General features: G+C 37.5%; 1 protein-coding gene across 2 annotated transcripts in view; it reads right to left on the reverse strand.

Moving 5' to 3' along the window:
• Positions 1–22,095, reverse strand: part of CAPZA2 (capping actin protein of muscle Z-line subunit alpha 2) — a 32,640-nt gene extending 10,545 nt beyond the window's left edge. The window contains exons 1-6 of one of the 2 annotated variants that reach the window (XM_027893671.1): positions 21,990–22,095; positions 7,035–7,098; positions 5,014–5,065; positions 4,278–4,341; positions 3,527–3,733; positions 2,228–2,307 (exon numbers count right to left, since the gene is read on the reverse strand). In XM_027893671.1, the coding sequence (XP_027749472.1) occupies positions 2,228–2,307; positions 3,527–3,733; positions 4,278–4,341; positions 5,014–5,065; positions 7,035–7,098; positions 21,990–22,028 (506 nt within the window). In that variant the 5' untranslated portion in view covers positions 22,029–22,095. Of the gene's footprint in view, positions 1–2,227; positions 2,308–3,526; positions 3,734–4,277; positions 4,342–5,013; positions 5,066–7,034; positions 7,144–21,989 lie in introns of those variants that run through there. The other variant, XM_027893670.1, reaches the window with a different exon arrangement.
• Between the last annotated feature and the right edge of the window lie 211 nt (positions 22,096–22,306).

The raw sequence follows: 22,306 nt of genomic DNA on the forward strand, positions 1-22,306 counted from the left end.
GGACCTAGATGACTTGCTGGATCAGTCAAAGTCATGTTTCACCTCAGGCTATCAAAAACGTGAATGGAAGGAACATTGAAGTAGCAAGACCTTCTGCTATCTGAGCTGTAACTAAGCCTTTCAGCTCTTCTAGCATTTCCCTTCCAGGACAACTATTTCCTTCAAATTCAATATCCGTGTCAAAATGCTTAAAGGGAGTTTCAAACATCTGGAAAACAGTATGAGGAGAGTGCAGTTTCACCTGATTTCTTTCCTGTAGACTAGACATTTTCTTATTCAGTTATGAGGTTAGTGGATTAGAAGGTTAGTACATTGAAGCTGTATTAAGAATGCACTGCAGCTGTCCTTGATTCCTCCTGTGTTTGCACTTAAAGAAGGAAAGAAAGTTGATACTAGGAGTTCCAGTCCTGCTAATGTTAGGTGTAAGTTCCAGTGTGTTCAACAAGGGGAGAGAAAGAGATAAAATACTAACATTAACAGCTGCTAATTAATCTATATCATGACACATCTTAGATACAAACAACAAGAACTTAACTATAAAGCATTTGGTTATCCTTCAATAGCTAGCTAACAAATTTGTTTGCTTCTTAGCCACTTTATGGTCCCTTGAAGTTAAGATGACCACAGTGTTTCCAGTCTGGGATATCTTTTTTGCCCTTAAGATGCTTTCAAAAAAAAAAAAAAAAAAGGTTAAAGTTCAGAAGGACCCTTCTGTAGGAAATGCTCTGAGGTAAAAACAATGTTATTACTTTATTTAGCTCTACTGACTTCAGATGTTTTGCAAGAGATTAACTATCCTCCTTTTCTTCCACATTCTTTAATAAGCCATCTATCCTGCTACACTGATAGTATTTTAGATAATCATAGAGTATTTTTCTTTGGTATGTATTGGCTTTCTATCATCCAACAAACTTGCTCTCATGGTAGGTTGACAGCCTTCCAAATGCCTAAGAAGTTGGGACACCTTGAGGATAAGTACTGCCTGTAGCTTGGGCTGCATGTCCAGACATACAGCTGGATCACTGCGGAGCCTCGTTAACTTTGAATCCATTTCTCCATCCCCATATCCCCCCAAACCAATATGCGTTATTACAACTTGCTAAGAATGAGAATTAGACTCTGACTATCCCCCTGAAAAACTCTTAGAAACATGGTAAATATTTACCCATAACTTTATTAAAGAAAACTTCCAAGAAACATCTTCTCAATTTATAAAAGGTTGCTACATATCTGTCTCTCGTATTTAAAGACTATAATATTAAAGTAACTGTTTGGAATATCAAAATTCATTCACACTTCCAAACTAAAAAGAAAATCATTATTATTATTTCAAGTTACTTATAGTACTGATGTAAAACATGCAGACTTAACTAGTCAAGTTTAAGTCAGTAGGAAAATTAAATTACTAGCTGTACCAATTCAATAAAAATTGCTGTACTGGGCAGATAATTTAACTGATGCATACACATGGTGAAATTACTATGCATATGTAATATCCACCTTCAGTATTAGAAAACAAAGATTTCTGCACTTCCAGTCATTACCCTTGGGATTAGTAAATATAAATTTCAAGCAGATGCAAAATAGCAAATAAAATAATAAATACATTTTTTCAGACAGCTGCATATATTAGTTATCTTTAGGGTACAACCTCCTTAACCCACTCCTGATACTGTGATACTTATCTAAACTCTGGCCAGTTTCCTGCAAGGTGCTATCCAAAGTTCACTCCAGACTGTGGAAAACATCTATCGGCCAAGTCCAGAAAAAATAAAAACGTGCATTTTGTAAGAGTTCAGTTCATCCAAAATTATCTTTATCTACCTCTCACAAAAATAGATCATGCAAGTCCCACTGTAAATAATTTCTGGTCACTTCTCTAAGACATTCAAAACAGGAAGAGTTGGTTTTATTCTGTCAATCACAAAGGAAGCAAAACATGCAAAAGCAACTGTATTAGGGAATACAGCCATGATACTGGTGCCAGTGTGATCAACTGTGTCATACAGAATTTTACAAAGTTCTGCAAAGCAGATGCAGGCCCCTAGTCTGACATTTTACTTACCACAAAGGAAGAGATTTCTACAGTTTTGTTGAGTGAGATGGAGGGAGAAAAAAGTCACATGCAAGATGTGTACTTGTTCTCTGAACTATGGATTATCAGTGTAATGGCATTTACTTAGTTTGCTTTATTTTACTCTGTGTGTGTATCCATACAGAAACTTACCAAAAATTTTTTGCTTGGAACTGATGGCTCTCTATACATGCAATAATGGTTTGCTGTCCATCAATTGTTTTACCGTACACCTGCATTAAGAAAAAAAAGAGAAGAGTAAAAAAAAAGAAGAGAGTCCAGGTTTCACTATATCTTACTCAAACTGCTTAGAGATATCTGGTTCTACTACAGTTAGGTAAACTGTAAAATTTCATTTTATAACCATTATGGTTTTTACATATTTCATACATTAAACATAAAGTGTTTATTACAAAGCAGAAAAATCTAAGATTAGAAAACCTGAGTGTCAATCATCTTAACTGAATTTTATATACTGTGAACTCATTTGTCTGCAACTATAAGAATTTTAAGCCTATAGCAGTGACTACTGAGACTATATATACATATATATATATATTACCAGCAGGGTTTTAAACACCAGTTATTCTACACTTAAATGATGATTTAAGCCTGTCAAGAGTAGCAGAAAGGTGACTAAATGGGCAGGTTTTATCCTCTGTTCTGCTTTATCCCCTAAAAATCACCTACTACAAAATGTTATCTCAATGAACATCCAATCTCATTTCCTTTAGGGGAGCTGGAACTCATCTGACTGCCTGGGAATCAAATCCCACTTGTTAATTCAGCAGCTGATTTACTTTTTTTCCCCTTGTTAATTTTTCTGTCACATCAACATAAAGGACAGGACAGCTATGGATTGATCAGTTTGCTGAGGTTTAAATAGTCAGAGGGCTTGTAACAGCAAATGAACACTATTTTAATCCAGACTGAGAGGTTTTACTTTAAGAAGTCATAAGAACCTCCAATTCTGGTGGTAAGAATACCGCAATTTGACATATAGGAGATATGATGGAGAGAAAACCATTTGCTCTTCTAAGACAGTTTTCAGTAAACCAAGCTAAGGCAGACATTTGTTTCATGGATTTCCTCTCGCTTTCCCAAATCCCTTCGTCCCCCGCCTTCCCACCCAAGCAACCAGCCAGGTAGCCAGGATCAGTGGGATCAACCTGCAGTAGTCCACAGAAGATCTTAATGCTTTACAAAATTTAAATAAAAATGCTTCAAACTGAGAGGTAAGTCTTCACTATGACCTGCAGTAACCACCCACTAATAATCCAGTAGCTGACATATTAAACTTCTGAAGCCTTCCCTTATTTCCCTGTATGAATTCCTGGCAGGACTAAGTTCTTTACAGTCAAAACTGCCTATCTTCCCAGTTTACAAATGGCTACTTTTTAAAAATTTATTTCTATCTATTGGGGTACAGTGGTTATGTAATTTAGCACTTACCGTGCAAACACCATTTGGATAGTGTTCCTTCACATATGCTTTCATTGCTGTTTCAACGGAATTTCTCCAGGACTCTATGGCATTTTCAACTTCATGGGGTCTAGGATCAGTAGCCTCCTTTCTTAAGTGATCAAATTTAAAAGAAATCTTGTTCTTGGGATCCAAAAATTTTCCATTTCCCAAATCACCATGTTCTGTTATCAAAACCTGTGTTATTAAAATTTTAGTTAAAAATTTTACATTTACATATATATATATATATATAACATTCACTAAATTATAATATTAGGTACTAACATTTGCAATTTAATAAAGAGGAAAAAATGCCATATCAAATCTGATTATATCCGACATTTAACTGAAGCCTACTCACATCCAAGGACTCACACTTTATATGCATATAAAATATGCAGAGAGAAGGCTAATATGATACATTGCCTCAGAAAACAAATTTGAATCTTACCATCTTATTGCAACAAACAACGCAAGATATAAATTCATGTCTTCTAGTACTGAAGATGGAGCAAATTGTTTTTACAGTTCCAAAACACATCTGACTGAATTGAGCCAACATCGCAGACTGAAATGTCAACCTTTTTAGTTGCCCCTGTGTGATTAACTGGAGGGGCACAATCTCTATGCTTTGGTAGGGAAGATACATTTCTTCTAATTTTCTTGCCAAGAAATGTTCCAATACCAGAACACCTTTAACAGTTTAAGGAAGATTGCAAGTATTTAGTTGTATTCATACCTGTTCATCATAACCGTCAATTTTTACTGGAGTAAACTGGTCCAAGTTGTACTGTGCAAATGCACTACAAGAGAAGAAAACAACAACAAAAGCCTGCATCAAACACAGTCTTTTTCCTTAGTAGCTGTAAGAGATTTAAGTAATAGCTAATAATCTGAGCAATGATGCATAAAAAAATAGGAATTCTTTATTATCTCGCAGCCCCAGATTCTTGGAATCATCTTGGTTCACTCAGTGCTCATATTACAGATTCTAAACACTATTACACAAAGATTAACATTCAAAACTAACCTGATATAGACAAACACATAAGCTTTACAGTATCCCATAGAAACTGAAGGACTAGATAAAGTATAAATTCAACAGGGATCCAACTTACTAAACCAAATATCTCTGTTCTTACAGATGAAACTAATTTTGGCATAAAATACAGTAGGCATAATGTTTTGACATAAAAGTAGGGTCTAAGATGTTTAGTAACATCTACTAAGAAAACAAAATCCGAAAAGGTAGAGACTAATTCCAAAATGGAGGTCATCCCTTTCCAAAACAGCTGCTCTAATCATTAGGATACAATACAGATCTCTCCTCTGCCAAGAATTTAATCTTGACCAAAGATGCCCAACACATACAATAGAGTTTTACTTGCCAAGAACACATCTAAACAAATCACTTACTGATTATGAAAGTCTAACTGACAAAACATCTTTCTGAGTATGTGGCATCTGGTACTTACTGGGCTGCTCCTTCCCTGAGAAGATTATCATTATTAAGCAGCAACCGAACATCTGAAAGGAGATATTTACAACATAAAAGTACAGTTATGCTGTATAGAAACTTGTTTCAGTCACATAGCAAATGTCAACAGACTCTACAAAGCAAAAAAACCAAACCACCCCATACCCACTAAGTATTTTGCTTCATATTTCGTAATTTTGACTGAACAAAATGAAAAGAATGGTATAGAAATGGATCTCTTCCAACACAATCTGGTAATCAGATATAAGCCATATTCAACAAGCTGTGTGACAGCTCTAGGAATCTGTCAAACTAGTTTTTAGAGTAGTTCTGAATGAGAACAGCACAGAATTTTAACAAGTTCACTTTAAAGATGTATAATACCAAATCCCTCACACTATATTGTTGTTACTGTACCCTGATGACACTGATATGGTACGTGTTGCACTTACTGTTTTTTAAGCCTTACAAATTATGGCCTTGTTCCATAATGACACTCTACTAGTCAAATGAAAATATATGACAACAGCTTTTCTTCTACTATCACACAAGAAACATATAAAGTAAATACTCTCCTCAGAATAACTTCCTATTTACTATGGAGCAAATTCATTATTAATGTACTTGACTTACTTCCTTATTATTTACTAGGCACTGTTTTAGTAACATTTTAATGCACTGCTCATAAACTAACCAATCATTAGTCTTGCCACACCATATTAGACTCTTCTAAAGATTCCCAAGGTATCATTCAAGTGAAAAAAACCCACCTTGGACTGTATTTGAAGTATTTTTTTCTTTAAAAACAAACAAACAAACAAACAAAAAACCCTCCTCAAATGAACTAAAAAAAATCCCCCCACCTAAACCAAATGCTCCACAGTCACCCCCCACCCCGCAAACCAAACACAAGCACAAATTATAGAACTGGAACTGAAAGTTTTTTTTCTAAGAAGGCAGTCTGAATCTCATTGAACACTGGTTGCACATTTATGATCAAATGTTTGCTATGTATTTTCAAACATACTATTTTTGAGCAGGTAGTTGCAACTATTTGAAAGTATAACTTTGTTTAACAACAAAGTTTATAGCAGTACTACTGTAAGAAATTTTAATAACCTTAGGCTGCTCACCAACTGCTCACCAACTCACTTCACAAATGCAGTACTAGTTAGGTTTAAATAATAATCAGTGGGTCACAGTTCAACTCAAAAACAAGGTACTTGTAAAAGAATTGCATTCTTTAACAAATTTAAGTTCTCTCCTGTCTGACACTGAACTACAGGTTTAGTATACTAAACTTACTTCTTTATTTAAATAGCTTCAGAGATATTTGTAAACCACAGCTATAAAACATATGGCTTTTTATACATTACGTATGCCCACGTATCTTGATGCCACACAAACACAACAATTTTTAAAGAAAACTAACATCTTAGGTAAAGTTCAGGCAACAAGAGTTGAGACAAGGTAATTTTAAGTCCTCTTTCAGTTTACTAATACACTCAGTAAAATGAAGTGTGCCCAGAATTTAAGGGTCAGAAATGTTTGGAGAAGATTAATTCACAAAATTAAACAAGTGGCATTAGGCAGTAGTCCTCTGTGTATTCAAGGTTAAGTATTTGTAATGATATTCCTTCTTAAAACAGAAAAAAGACCATTTTAATTTCAGCTAGTTTAATTTAGCTGTTGAACAATATAGTTGTTTATCAAAGACTGAAAAGAGTACAGGTGGTTTCTAAATGAAAACTCCAGCATCTGTTAATTCATGACTGATTAAAAATGGAGAGAAAGCTCGTTCTTACATCACAAAGAAAAGTAGCACTTCCCTCCTTTTCCATTTAAACTTCAAGCTGTCTTGTGACTGAACAGCTTATTATGGCAAGCTACAAAACCAGCCCTTACAGCATGGGAGCTGCTACTATATAAACTACATGAAATTTAAGAGAGTGATCAGCAATACAATTTTAGACACAGATGCCTTAAGTGAAAGGACAGAGCAGACAGATAGATACTCACCATTGAACACCTCATTGAATTCCCCAGGAGGAGCATGAATTATGAATTTTGCCGCTATACGCACCTTAAATACAAAAACAATCATGTAGTTGTATATACTTGTATTCATTCCTATTCAAGCCAGTCATGCATTTAGTAATTTTAATAGCCAGACATGAAATTGTACAACTCCCACTGTTTCACATATTTGTTCAGATTATTTTAACTTCCTGTCTTCGTTAAAAACACAGAATATGAAGTTCCATCTCTTCAGACAGAATAAAAGAGATAATATGTGATGGAAGTAGATGGAGAAATTGAATCATTCATGTTTTGTAATTATTGGCAAAAAAGAAAAAGATGAATATGATATACAAGTTCAATAATATATTCACAATCTATTTTAACTTTCAGTCCATGGATGCCTGGGAATCAATACACAACCCAAGAGAGCCAGAAACCATGATGAAGATACACTTGATCTTCAAAGCCTCTCTTCTAATTTTACTACACATCCTATGGTTCTATATTTTCCAAAACGTCCACAGTTAAACAATAACTTATAGACTACATCAGTTTAAAACCACTGCATAGACACCAAAACATGTAATTTCACTTGCATCCACCTATGACCTTAGTGCCGCAGTATCAACAGATAAAGTTAAAAAAAAAAAACCACCTTGAGATCTTAATTAATGCAAGTCCAACAATTGCCTTCAGCCACAGCTTCTTGCAGAGAAAAAAAAACAGCATAAGCCAGTATTTCCACTAAAAGTATGTGCACCTGTCCTGGCTTTCTCCCGCCTCCTTGCATAAGCCCTTCTACAATAGCACAGTGAATAAAACCAGAAAGTTTATTGTTCTTTCTTTTCCCCAGACCAGTTCCCTGAACTGGTTCACTGCACAGCTACAAACACACGTGCTTGCAAAAGGAACACAAAAATACTTTTTTACTGTGAAAGAACCTTAAAACTTCTCAACTATTACCTTACTTGCAGAATGTCACTCAGAAGACTTGTTTCCATTTATTCTTCTTTCCCCCTTAAACTTTTATAGGCACCCATTATGGAAACTAATTAAACAAATGTTGGTTCCCTAATTTCACCTGACAAAGTTCCTACCTTTCATACTTTACAGTCATCTGAGTTCAGCAGACACTCTAAGCTCTCTTGCATCCTTGATACGATATTGCTATTCAAACACAGGATACCACTTGAACCATAGTTCCCATTCTTAACACCTTCAATTACATTTCTATGGAACAAAGTGCTGGGAGATTCAGTGTCTGCACTCTCTGAGAGCACTAAATGAAATTAAGGTGTTCAAGAACCACCATACTCCATTAACAAATATCTAAAAATAACCAAAGAATGCTTTGCATTTACACATTTATATGTATTTGAAACTACAAAAGAACTGGCTGAGCATGCTAGAGCTCTTGAACCGACTTGTAAACAGCTTTTACTAGCAGCAATGCAGCCAGTGCTCAGGCCCCTGGTTCTTGACATGGCCCAAGTTTCAGACAACAGTCTCCAGAAGAGGTGACTCAGGCTTGGAGTACCCCGACAGAGTGCTTAGCTGCGTCATTAGCAGTGTTCAAATCTCAGGTGACTAGCCTAGGCAGCTTTCAGCTCACAAACAGCATGCCACCACTCAGAGTTGGCTAATGGAAACTGAAAAGCTGTCAGCTCCCAACTTTCTAACCTGAATGCTACATTTTGGATTGCAGACAGCCTTTATCTGCTGCCTCAAATATCCACATCAGAACTCTTCTTTTCCATGTAAACATGAACTTGCATTATACTGAGATAAACGTAACAGGCTTTACTCTTCCCAAAAGAGACAGAGACAAGAGCATCTTCTTCTATGGCAACTTTTTAAAGCACTTGCCCAGGTAAGAAGAAAGGAGACTTGGATTGTCTCCTTTGAACTAAAGCAACTCATCTGCATGAGCAAGATTATCCCAACCACCAATCTGCACACTCCATACCTCTCCTGCTGAAGTCAGGGCACTGTACTCAGCTCAAAGTTCAATCCAAAGAAAAATAAAGGATGTGAAATACAGCTAACGTATGGTACTATTAAAACACTCAAGAAGAAGAAGGGCAAGACTGGCTCCAAGATTCTACCATTAGGACATTTTACCAAATGACCAATTGGGGTGGTTTCGGCTGGGGTTTTCTTCTCAGTGGCTGCTATGGGGCCGTGTTTTGGATTTGTGCTGAACACAGGGTTGATAACAGAGATGTTTTTGTTATTGCTGAGTAGGGTTTGCACAGAGCCAAGGCCTTTTCTGCTTCTTGTACTGCCAAGCTGGCAAGGAAGTTGGGGTTCATGGGAGGCAGGGAGAAGACAAAGTCAGGACAGGTGACCCAAACTGACCAAAAGGATATTCCACACTGTATGACATCATGCTTGGTATATAAAGTGGGGGGAAGGAGGAGGAAGGGGGAAATGTTTGGAGTGATGGTGTTTATCTTACTAAAGTCACCGTGACATGTGATGGGGCCCTGCTCTCCTGGACATGGCCTGTCTATGGTATATGCTGAATTAATTCCTTGGTTTGCTTTGCTTTTGTGCATGGATTTTGCTTTCCCTAATAAACTCTCTTTATCTCAACCCATGAGTGTTCTCACTTTCACCCTTCTGATTCTCTCCCTGATCCCACTGATGGGACAGTGTGGCTGACACCAATAACAGTCAGGGATTGGGCCTCAGACTTAAGAGCAAGTATTTAGTTGTGTGTCTTCAGCATGACTATCAGCAAAAATAACTTCCTGTCTCAACTGGACTACAGTGCAGCAGACTCCTGGCTCAAAGTTAGATGAAGGAACACTTCAGGTGAACAGGATTGCTCTCCCCTGCCAAGGCCAGGTTGCCCAGGCAAGCAGAGAAACAGAGGCATTTGGAGCCCTGAAATAACAGGTCCATCACTTTTGGGCTGGCAGAAGCTATATAAGCAAAACTGAGCTATATAAGCAAAACTTGGGTGCCCAAACTGCTCTGAATGACTGCATGCTTTAAACTGGTAACATCTCTAAGGTGAGATATTAGGTCTGCACTAAAACTGGAACACTACCTCATTTTCAGCTGTTTTGGTAACATAAAACTGGTTTTGCTTCTTTTTTTCACTATCAGTAAAAACTATTCTTATCAGTCAGACTAGCTATGGTATAAGTAATATTCATTCAAAAACATTCAAGAGTAACTGATGTTTCTTCAGGACTGACCAAACTAAACATTACTTTTAATGAACATGCTTCGCTAAGAGTTTTTTCAGTATGATAATTCATCATAGATGACACTTTTCACAGAACAAAAACATGCAAATTTGCAATGAACATCTCATCAAGTATAAAATATATTCATACTTACAGAAGCAAAAAACCTGAGGTGTCTTCAGAAGTTGCATCTGTCAACTAAGACTCTGCATTTTAACCTGCCTTTGTAAAGTCAATTTAAAAGTAATGAACTTTGCTTCAGCGGTTAAGCCAAATTAACTTATCTGTGATGACTATCTGAAAAAGCTGTGTTTCCCCAACTCATACATACAGGGAGCCCATATAAAAGAATTAAATCCAGTACTCTTACTTAGCACATTACAACGGAAAATCCCTTACAGCTTTATTGCCACTGAATTTTTCCAGAAATAGATGCTCTAAAAGAAGCTTCTGTTTTCCAAAACCAGACTATGCTGAAGGATAAATGAATGCACTTCCATAAGCACCAACAAGATGAAAATCTCTCCCTTTTGCCAGAAAAGAGCCTCTGGCTCGGTTAACACTTGGGGAAGCACAATTAAAACAAAGGGACAGTCCATATAAAACATGGTGTTTCTGGGCAATTAAAAAACCATAAATTAAAAATGCACATATAGCAAGAAGCACATAACTTGTAATACAAAGTGACAGGCAAAAAAACTCGACTGCACTTCAGTCCAGCTGAGACAGGAAGCTTTTCTGCTGAAAACTGTTTTAAGAAAACATGTCAATCAGATGCATTACAGCTGTAACCAATGCTGATTATTCAATACACTGAGACTTTTAAAAATTGACTTGAACAGGCCAAAACAGAAACAACTTAATATTTTAAAAGTCTAAATGACAAACCCTTTTTCATCCAAGAGAACTGCACCTTCACACACAGTACAAGAACCTTACACAGCTACCAGCAAGTAAAAAAAAATTAGGTTACAGTTGAGTATTTCTTGAGAAAATTCAAAAGCAAAGACAGAAAACACCTGAAGTTTCTCCATTTATTATTCTAGTTACTCCTGAAACACCGCCTAAAGTTGAAGACAGTGTTCTATTGATGTAGCTTTCCAAGATTTGGTTTATGGACACTGTTTCCAATTTAAAGTCTTCAGAGTGGCAAAAACCTATGAAATTCAGAGTTCACTAATCAAGAACATCCAATCATCAGTGGTTCACAAAAAGGCAGCTTTTACCACAAGCCTATATAAGGAACTGTGCATTTATTATATTAAATTTCTTTAATGCAAAAACACCCAATCTAAATATGTTTTTATGAAATGTGACTTTGTGAGGTTTGAGCATTAATTTAGGCAAATCAGACAGAAGCTGAGAATAAGTTATACTAAAAAAAAATATAAAAAAGAGACTGGAAACATTGAGAAGGGAAGCATTCCGCACTGCAGGCATTCTCTTTATCCAATTTTCACATATACACCACTCTCGGTCTTGCTTAAATGGAAGCCTGGTATCAGTAGGTAAGAACTAGCAACATTTACTTTCTCAGTGCAAGTGAAGCCAAATGCTACTCATCACATCAGTTACAAGCTTTTTGATCTTATAAAGTAAATTATTTCAGTTAAGGTAAAAATTCAAAAAGAGAAGTTTAGCAAAAGAGAAAAGGACATGTTTATTGTATGTGATGAGCACGGTTATTAGGCATAATGACTAATTCTTTATTCTGCTAAAAATTAAAACAATTGGTCCATTGACAAATGCCTACACTTAGTTACAACAGTATTTGCAGTTTTCAGATTGCACAAGTACAGAGAAATGTAGTAATGTACAGAATGGTGACAGTAAGGTTAAATCCACCTTTCTTTTCATCCTTCTGCCTTTATTTCACAATCTAATTTCTCTCAATGTGTGACACCCATCAGATACATTGAGAAATCCTACTCCTCCCCCTTTTCCAGCCTAAGAGATTCTCAAGTTTATTTTCTTTTAAAGAAGTTATATGTAGTGAGTTCAAATGCCCCTAAACAACTCTTCCTGTTCGTGGCACATCAGAAGTGACACTGGCTGAAGAAGCCCGACCTTCTGTGCTGTCTGTGCCTATATATGGTCAGGAATACGTGCTCGCAGCAGCGCAGGGGCTCCACAGTGCCACGCCACTGTCAGCTCCGCCAAGGCATGCTCATTCCTCTCGATCTGCTAAGGTACACCTAAGAGTAACAGGGGCATTAGAACGCCCCCCCTTTCCTTTCTCTTTCCCCTTCTTAACTTCACCAAAACATGCCTGTATATGCCAGGCACCCTTACAGCTCACTCCTTCAATCAACACCCGTGCTGCACAGAAAAAACATGCCGATAAGCAAGATGCTGTGAAACCATATACTTACCCTTACTCTTTCCTACACATCACTTATTTTAAATTCAGCTGTGAACTCCTTGCAGAAGGGCCCCACCCTTCCTCTACACTTGTAACAGGTTAAAGTTCACTGCTCCACAGCAATAAAAATGAAATAGAGAAGCAGATATTAAAAGCCTTTTTTACCTAAAAAACTGCACAAAAATTTTGGGGGAGGGTGTAAAAGATCCCCATAATACACTTTACTCAAAGACAACTTTGTTGCTAATCACAGGGAAAAAAAAAATAAAAAAATATATATCTTCCAGAAGTTACTTTTCTTAGTGTTACAGCGTACAACGTCAAAGCATTGTATATCATGCATTTATATTCTGGATTCCTGAGGGCACTCTAGCTATCTTATAAAACACAATAAATATCCCATTCACAGGAACCTATGCTTGGCAAAAAAAGATGAGATATCACATCAGGGAGAAGGGAGCTCCAGGAACAGTAGAGTCCAGAGAGCTCTATTCTCACACATGCCTTCTGCTGTAGTTCTTGTTGAAAACTTGTCCGCAGGCAATTAAACAAATGGCTTTGTCCTGACCCACTCTATTTACAGGTAACTACAGAGGTTTCTCACAATTAACCCATAGTTACAGAAATATTAACAGTTAAACTGATTTAAACTAGGTAAGTTCCAATTCTCTCAAGACCCTGTAACTCATACTCACAATAACATACCAGCCATTCAGGGATCCTAAATACTAAACAAAAGACTTATTGAGTTCTTAGTTTGATTCAAACTTGTGGTTTGGGTTCAGCTTGAGCTGTGCCATTATTTTTCAATATGCCACTATGACATCTACCAGTTAAAATGAATTTTGCATTGACACATGTAACAACACCTCAAGGAACACAGCCTAAGGTTCAAACATTTGCAAGATACAATGCCTGATGCTTAGTCAGCACTGAAAACATAACATAGTTTTTGAGTTTGTAAACCCTTCAGTGTTTAAAAAAAATGTAACTGGCTTCTCCTTTGGATAGCTAGACACTTGGTATCACTGTCTCCAACTGCTCCTAATATCCTTAGATTAGATGTTACCAAGATGTTACACCAGCAACGACCACACATTTTTTTAAATAATAAAACACCTGGGGGTGTTTCCTAGGTGGCATAAACTGACCTAACACCATGTTGCTGCTGCCACCAAAATGACTAATCTCCCTGCCTCTTCCCAAGTAAGCCCTGTGATGCATTTTTACAAACTGCCATGTATCACCAGTGCTCATCTATTTATGCGAATATTCAGAGAAGCAAATTCATATAGCTAAAGAAGGGCTTTAGAAGGTGGCAAGAAGACAGTTTAGTGCTGACAGTTTAGTGAGGTGAAAAAGCCTTCAGACAGCTAGACAAGCACTGGGAATATACATGTGAGGAAGGGATTAGCCCAGGTCAGCAGCAAATTGCCTTCTTAGCCTCTCATGAAACCTCACCATACCCACAGGCATAATTTCAAATAGTGAAGCAGCATCCCAAAACACGCATCATCTCACACAAACACGGAACCAAGGCACTGGTAGACAGGGAATGAATATACAAGTAGTGTTGCAACTGCCTTCCTACCAAGCTCAACCTAAAAATGCACTGTAGTATTCAATTCACTTCTGCTTCTGGAAGAGTTGAGGAAGAAAACACTGCAAAAATGTAGTTCTGTGGCACAGGAAAGGAGGGGCACATTCCATGTCTATGGCTTTGACTGAACAGACATTTCCTTATTAGTAATACCTAGAGCTGCATTGCATCTGTAGAATGTGTGTTTTCCCCAATTATTTTTAATACACATGTATTTAAGACTATGTAACAGTAACAGCAATTAATAGTGGCACAAAAAGAAAATCTTACACAACATGAGGTATTGTAGCTGTCTTCTTTCTACCTGACTTGGATAATGAGATTTATTTTGACAAAAATAACCACTTTGAAAGGTGCCAAATACTTCACTGTAGGGCCTTTCAGCAGCAGAGTATCTAAATATCATAACAGTCTCCATCCTAAATTCACTTTACACAGTGAAATGTAAATATTGTGTAATATTAAGATGAAGGATTAATGAAACCCAAACTTAAAACAAGACTCACAAAAGTCACTGTATCAGTCACAAAAATCAAAGGGGAAAATGAAAGCAATGTATGTTAATTGGGTAATACACAAGTCTAACCATAAAAAAAATATTAGAGAAGATAAATCTCCTTCATGTAATTTTGCAGTTACCTTTGTAACTCCTGATTATATCTAATTTTAATGTCACATGCTTTCGCAGATTTTAACTTGGAAAACAAAAGTACTATACTGGTCTCAAATTAGTGAAACGAGTACGTTTTGTTTGTAGATGTGAAGGGATCAAGATCAACCTGAGACTTTAGCTAAAGCTATCAGTATCAATTAATAAAATCTTTGAACTAGAAAAAAAAAAGCTTGTAATTATAATACAGACAGTAAAATACAATACTTTTCCTTACATCTTAATTACTCTGAAAGTTTATGTCTTCTCAGTAGTTGGCTGGACAACAAATACGCCAAGAAAACTCCATATATGCAAAAGTGATTCTAAAATTATTAGTAGGGCCACATTTCCCAAATTTGTTGAATAGAACATTCTTCCCCGAAGTGTCTTAACTACAAGTTTTTATCTTTCATGTGGTAGTCCTTTTTCCAGTGATGTACATGAAAGTTCCGAACACAATCAGAAGGAAAAAAATAGTAACATTTCAGGTTTACCACTTTGACAAAAGTTGCTTTCAGTAACTTCCAAAGGACTTGCTGGGGAAAAAAAAGAAAAAAAAGAAACAAACAAACAAACAAACAAACAAAAAAAAAAAAAAAAAAAAAAAAAAAAAAAAAAAAAAAAAAAAAAAAAAAAAAAAAAAAAAAAAAAAAAAAAAAAAAAAAAAAAAAAAAAAAAAAAAGATGAGTAGGAGATGTGTCCAATCAAGCAGCATTAAACTCCAGTCTTCGGAGACTATACATTGGGTGCTTCAGCATATCAGTATTTGAAATTACGTAATTTTTGATACTTATTTCACTGTAGAGTCAAGCCCTAATATATGTAATCAGCCGAAACAAAATACTGTGTGAGAAGCATGCTAGAGATTAGCACTCCCTTTGCCAAACAGAAATCTCATATAATTTGACAAGTATCTAGTGCAGGCATTGATCTAATGCAAAATTATGAGTAAATGTTACCTATAAAACTTTAGCAGCTGAGCAATTGCATACTTAGCTTATGGATCAGATAGGGAACAGATAAACAGCATACAAAAAATTATCTCTATTTCCTTGCAGAAGTCATTCATTGAAAACTGAAAATATAGCACAATTTTACATTTAGGGAAAAGCAAAAGCCTTAACCTTTTGCCTGAGAAGTAAAATGTGTATGAAATGGCTAACTAACAGTATTAGAGCTTGCTCTATGAAAAATAACGTGCCACCTTAACTGTAGGCCTCCCCCTCCCAATTCCAGTGTCTTAGAATCCTCTCTCAAAGTTACCTATTAAAAATTTTAACACCTTCTGTCAAGTCAAGAAAGTATCTGAAGTATTTTATATTTCAGAAGCTTTCAACTAAAGCATTATAAAAAACGTAATTGCCATATGCTGAAAAATCTGCTTTCATTTTTCAGTGAGCAGTTCAAACCCCTTTACACCCTACTTTCAGAAACTCAAAGTGAATATTATAAGGTGTTGCCTGAAAAAAATACACTGTTTTGATAAATAGTGTGGCTAAACCCCTTATGTCCTGCTCTACTTTGACTGTCAAAATTGAAACCAACCAAAGATGGACTTTCACAGCAGAACGGTTGATAATTGTATAGGTGTGCAACAGAATCATATCTATTACATCTGAAATTGTCTCCAGTTTCATTACCAGGTTTGCCAATAACTTGTTCTATTGCTCTTCTCTATTTTTAGTTCACTTTGTCTCTCTTATCTACTTAAACTATGAGGTTTCCTGGGTAGCAAGCTTCTGCACAAGTTTTGTGAGCACAAAGGTGACAAGATGATTCTGAGCTGCCACTGCATTATACATACTCCATAACACATTAAAAGTCCACAAAAAGTACTTAATTTTTCAAACTACTAATAGGAAAAGACTATGTGAACTGCATTTTTAAAAATCACTTACAAATACAATACAGATTTCATTTGTGGTCATCTTCAAGCTTCAAGTAATTACTTTTAAACTTGTCAAAAAGGCACAAAATTTTTTTTTGCATAGTAACTTTCTCTGGAGGTTCACAGTGAAAGCCCAGCAGCAAGTCCAAGCAGCACTGGAACCAAGTTGCAACAATTAAATATTAGGAAAAGTTTCTAACCATGGGCTTACTTAAACATTGCAATACCTCACCCAGAGAGCCAGTATCGTCTCCACCACTGGAGATACCCAAAACTCAAACTGCAAGTCCCTAAGCAACCTTATCTAAGTTGGGCCACTTTGAACAAGCCACATTTGAGTTACCACCAGAAGTTTCTTCCAGCCTGTAAGACTGTAGAAATAAACAAAGTTATTATTTGTAGTTACACACACAGTACATGATCATTTCTTCAGACAGTATTTAGTACTTCCCCAACAAAGTGATTCAGATCTCTGTACTGTCCTTCAATCTCAGTGGTACTGGTGCATTTTAAAAAAAATAATTCTTAACTCAAACAACACACTATCTCCATACACATTTTCACAGACATTCTGATATGTATGCGAAAATCTTAATCTTGGAAGGACTGCTATATTCAGAACTACATGTCAGTCTGAGAAGCACTCCCAACTTCCTCATTCTTATTAAATAATTTCTTCAAAATGTTATCAAAGTGTAACCATGGAGTTTAACCTCATCTTTGTAAAAACAATTCCTTCCACACCATTACACATAGTTACATTTCACTTAGGGAAAAAATATTAACTTCCATAGCTTTGATAGTGTAGTAAATTAAACACCAGATATGCTTAAAAAGTAATTGAGTTACTACCCATTTAAGTATTAAAGATTTTTCAATCTTTCATCAGATCCTGCTACAGCATTTCCAGTTCCATTCAGAATTTAAATACAAACAAGAACCAGGATACTTATAAGGTCCTTCTGTGACACACATTAGCAAAGCTGCCCTTTTGCACAAAGCGTACACTGATAAACAACAAAGAAAGAACATTAGGACACTTGCAAGACTTTACCTTAAGTTTACGTTACAGATTGCAATTATACATTACAATTATACCCAGAAAAGCTTATTCAAGTCTGGATCCTACTCATCTACGGTCTCCAAGTCTCACTCAGCACAATTCTAAAAGTCAGAATTCTAAATCCTTTCAAAATTAATGATTTAGAGCACAGGAATTGCTTTAACACATGTAAAGATTTTAGAAAAGTAACATTTTTTCTGTTAAAAATTCTGCTAATGTTTCCAAAACAGGAGAAAAGGAAAGGTGTTAAGGAAACACCTGAGCCTCCCACACTGGTGGGCTTGTATGTCCAAGTGCAACAAGCTGTCAGTGTATTACATTTTAAAGACAAAGTTCCACAAGAGAGAAAATGCATTTTACTGTCAAAGCCTTCTCATTCCAAAGCACTGACTTTTCCTTTATCTGACAAAACTACACTACACAGTTTAGTTATTGTAACACCTAAACCTTTATAACTTATTAAGTGTCAAAACCTACAAATCTAAGAAGTTACAAAATTACCAATGCACTAGAAGTACCAGGAAGCAATGAAGGCTCACTTTCAAAAATAAGACTACTTCCTCATCATAAGAGAAGTTTTTTTTCTAATCACAGCAAGCTGACCCATTGTTGAACACCCCTTTTCTGAACAAGTGAAGCTTACTGAAAGAGGTGTGGTTCCTTTTTTTTTTTTTTTTTTAAATACTGTTTAACAATTCCCATATTTATTATGTTCAGGAATGCAAAGCCTAATTTTGTATTAAAGAAATTCATGTGTTATCCTTTCCTAAGAGGATTCTCCCCTTTCCTCCCTGAAGGTATCCTCATTTTCTCAGGTTTTATCTTGAGATATACACAGCTATTTAACTCTTGTGCAACCAAACCTACAGTAAACATGACCCTTCAAATCACCAAAAATAAACTGCAGAACATAAGTTTTATGTTTTAAATAGTTTTAGTGTTGTTTCTCATTTGTGCTGTTGTTTGTTAATATTTGCATTAGCAAATGCAACATTTACAGTAAAATCAGTACGTTCCATCAGTCATTGCCTATATTCACGAAGATAAATTGTAACTTTTATTTTCACACTAATATGCTCATTAAAAATGTTTTTATATATATTTATTAGTTGGACATTTTGCCACAAGTAAGAAAACAATTTCTACAGAAACTGGAATAAAACTGAACTGCAAAAAATTTTTAATAGGCCTAAACTACTTCAAATATCCTGGATACAAAAAGAGGTTTTGCATTCAAAACTTGTTAAGAGAGGATGCATTATCCATAGGTAGGGCACAGAAGCGATGATCTTCCATTGCTTGAGAGTTCAGAGCTTCAAGATTTAGAACTGCCACACCAAATTTTTATTTATAAATTGAAGCAAACATAAACTTACATTATCCACATGTCCAAAAGCTTCTGAACTTTCAGTGACCTACCTGAATAAAGCAACTATAAAACACTGCGGTTCACAAAAACTGTCTTCAGCACTGAAAAATCGCTGGTCCTGGATGCTAAAGCCAGTAACTTTCACTGGCAATAGCCCAACTTCAGATTTTTGGATCTACACAAATCTTACACACCTTATTTACTTCAAACAGTTCCCAGACTTTTTTTAAAATGCTCGCTCAAATATATCCTCACACTTACTATCATTATTGAAAGAAAAGCAAGGCTTCAAAAACTTCACACTAAAATGTGAATCAAGGAACAAGTTCAAAACCAGTTACGCAATCTTGAATATTGAAATCATACTCCTTCTGGCAACTGACTCTTCTTCCTTCGTTTTACAGCTTCTTTACCGGAACTGTAACTATTTTCTGTATTCTCAATTATGCTACAGCTAAACACAGTTACCTTAAATCTAGCAAGGATAAGGTATATGCAACTGTTTACTGTCTTTGCAACACTTAAGTCTTTTGACTACACATGAAGTAAGATATGGATCCAAGACCTTCCAGAACTTGTTATACCACTCGATCTCCTATTTACTTGTGCTCGTACATAATTATTACGAATCTGATACAAAAAAACCTTCTGTTATTTGGTTCCCTCCTTGAATTTCAGGAGTTTTGGCCAGGGCTCCAGTTATATCTCTACTGAAATTAGCTACAAAACTACATCATCACCATCATCTGCATCAGCCTTCAACACTATCAGTTCCGTATCATGGGAGAAAAGTAGCAAGGAGTAATGGGATTTATTTATGAAAAATCAATGTTTGCCTGTTTGCATCTACTCCTACATTTATTTATAGTCCCAACTGTATGAGTGAGAAGGGTGTGCATGTCAAATTCTACCCAGCTGATTTTTTTTTTAGCTCAGTAAACTGAATGTTTCAAATAACATTTTTATTTTACAATGGTACAACAACTTAATGCATCAGAAAAAAAATCTTAAGGCTTCACAAAATCTACATAGATATTTGCCTGTTTTTCCTTAAGTTTGCAGGTTACCCATCTTTGCTTTCTTAGCTAATAAAATACACTCTCAGACTTGGAAAATTCCACTCATATAGGACAATCAATTATATACGGGACTGAAGCAGATAAGTAATCAATTTAAATTTACAATGGATGAGTGCTCATTCTATTCACTTATATCAAGGCAGGAAGAGTCTCTGAAGGTCTGCACCCATTTTCAGAGAAAAGAAAAACCGAAATTAGTGGCTGGAAGAAAGTTCAGAAAACTCCATCACTCACAAAAGCACAGACTGCACTTCAGAGACACGATAAAACTGTCACTGTGTCTTCTCTTATTCGACAGGACAACAAGCAACAGGCACAAAATGAAACACAGAAGGTGCCACCTGAGCACCAGCAAACACCTTCTTACTGCAAGCGCGACCAAGCACTGCCACAGGTTGTCCAAGGTGGCCGCGGAACCTGCGTCCTTAGAAACTTCCAAAAGCCATCTGCACGTAGTCCTGGGCATCCTGTACATGACCCTACAAAATGATCTCCACGGTCCCTTCCACCCATTCAGTGATGACAAGATAACTTGTAGTCTAACTATTTTCTGCATACCCTCTAGGTACAATGTACTTGATCAGTGTTACTTGTATTTTCTATAAGGGGCTAAAAGAAACATGGATTACCACCTATACTTCTTGATCACATTACTACTTGCACCAACACAAGGGTGGCATTTGAATGTGAATTACAAAGAGGAGGGCACAGTCTTAAAGTCTCTTGGGAAACAGACAATGAGACCCTGGTGCTTCGCATCCCTTGGCATATCGGTGCATCTCTAGTCGTGAAAAGTGATCAAACAGAAAATATGCCTTATTGTAACCACTTAAACAGTTTAGACATCCTTCTAACTTTAGACAAGTTTGAAATATCATTTATTGATGCCTCTCACATTTGTGTCCTCTCACAGCTTCCACAGCCATGAAAATCTAAATTTTTAAAGTCGAAAGTGAGCAAGATCACGCCTTACATAAAGGCATGAGCAGTGCACCAGCATCATGTAGACAAAACACCACACCCTAGCTTGGAAACAGGCAGCTGCCATGAAGATGGATCCAACAGGGGATGACAAGAAGGAGTGATAACTGAGGTTTCTCATGACATCCTGATCCTTGTGAGACTTTTCTGGAAAAATGTGCCTTAAATCTAAGTTTCCAACTGCCAAAAAAAGAGATTATACACACATCTCGCTAACACGGGCCGTCTGCTCCTTGACCTTACACTTCCCCAATTAATGCCTCCTAGTAGGAAGTAAAACAGCGTTCCTCACGCCCACACCCAGCTCCCCTCCTCAATCACCTGCTCCCCATCTCCTCCCGCAGCCTGCGAGGGTGCAGGGGTATGCAGGCCCGGTGCTCGGCTGGCACGGGCACGGCGCTTCGGGAACGGGAAGTGGAGGTGGGGGAAGGGGAGGGAAGAGCCCTTCCGCGTCCCTCCTGCCTCTCCCTGCCGTGCCCGCTCCCGCACACGGGCCGGCACAGCGCCCGGCGCCGCCCCCGCCAGGCCCGCACCGTACATGGAGCGGTGGGAGATGCGGCCGGGCCGAGCCAACCCAGCCCAGCCCAGCCCTGCCCCGGCCTCCCCCGACCCCCCGCCCGCCCCTCCGCCCGCCGGGCCCGGCCCGGGACCACGGCGACAACAGGGACCGGGGCCGAGAGCCTAGCTGGGCCCGCCCGCTCGGGGGGCCGGGGGACAGGAGGGCGGTGCGGCGGTGCCCTCACCTATCCAGCCATCCCTACCTTCTCCTCGTCGGACAGCTGCTCCTCTACGTCCGCCATCTTCCCGTCGGCTGCACCGCCCCCTCCCGGCTCCTCCTCCCGGCAGGAAGGGCGGGACCCGCGCGCGCTCGCTGCGGGACCGTGGGTGCGCGCGCGGGGCGGGTGAGGATCCCCGGCTGGAAGGGCGGGGACGGAGCGGAAAGTGGGATTACTGTCCTTGCTTCAGCAGCAATTACAGGTTTGGACAGGCAGAACTGAAAATCACAGAGTCGATTAGGTTGTAAAAGACCTCGGAGACCATCGAGTCCAACCTATGACCCAACACCACCATGTCAACT

The sequence above is a fragment of the Empidonax traillii genome, unplaced genomic scaffold (genome assembly GCF_003031625.1).
Source record: "Empidonax traillii isolate 1590-97213 ecotype Southwest subspecies unplaced genomic scaffold, ASM303162v1 scaffold401:size1000279, whole genome shotgun sequence".
Classification (NCBI taxonomy): domain Eukaryota; kingdom Metazoa; phylum Chordata; class Aves; order Passeriformes; family Tyrannidae; genus Empidonax; species Empidonax traillii.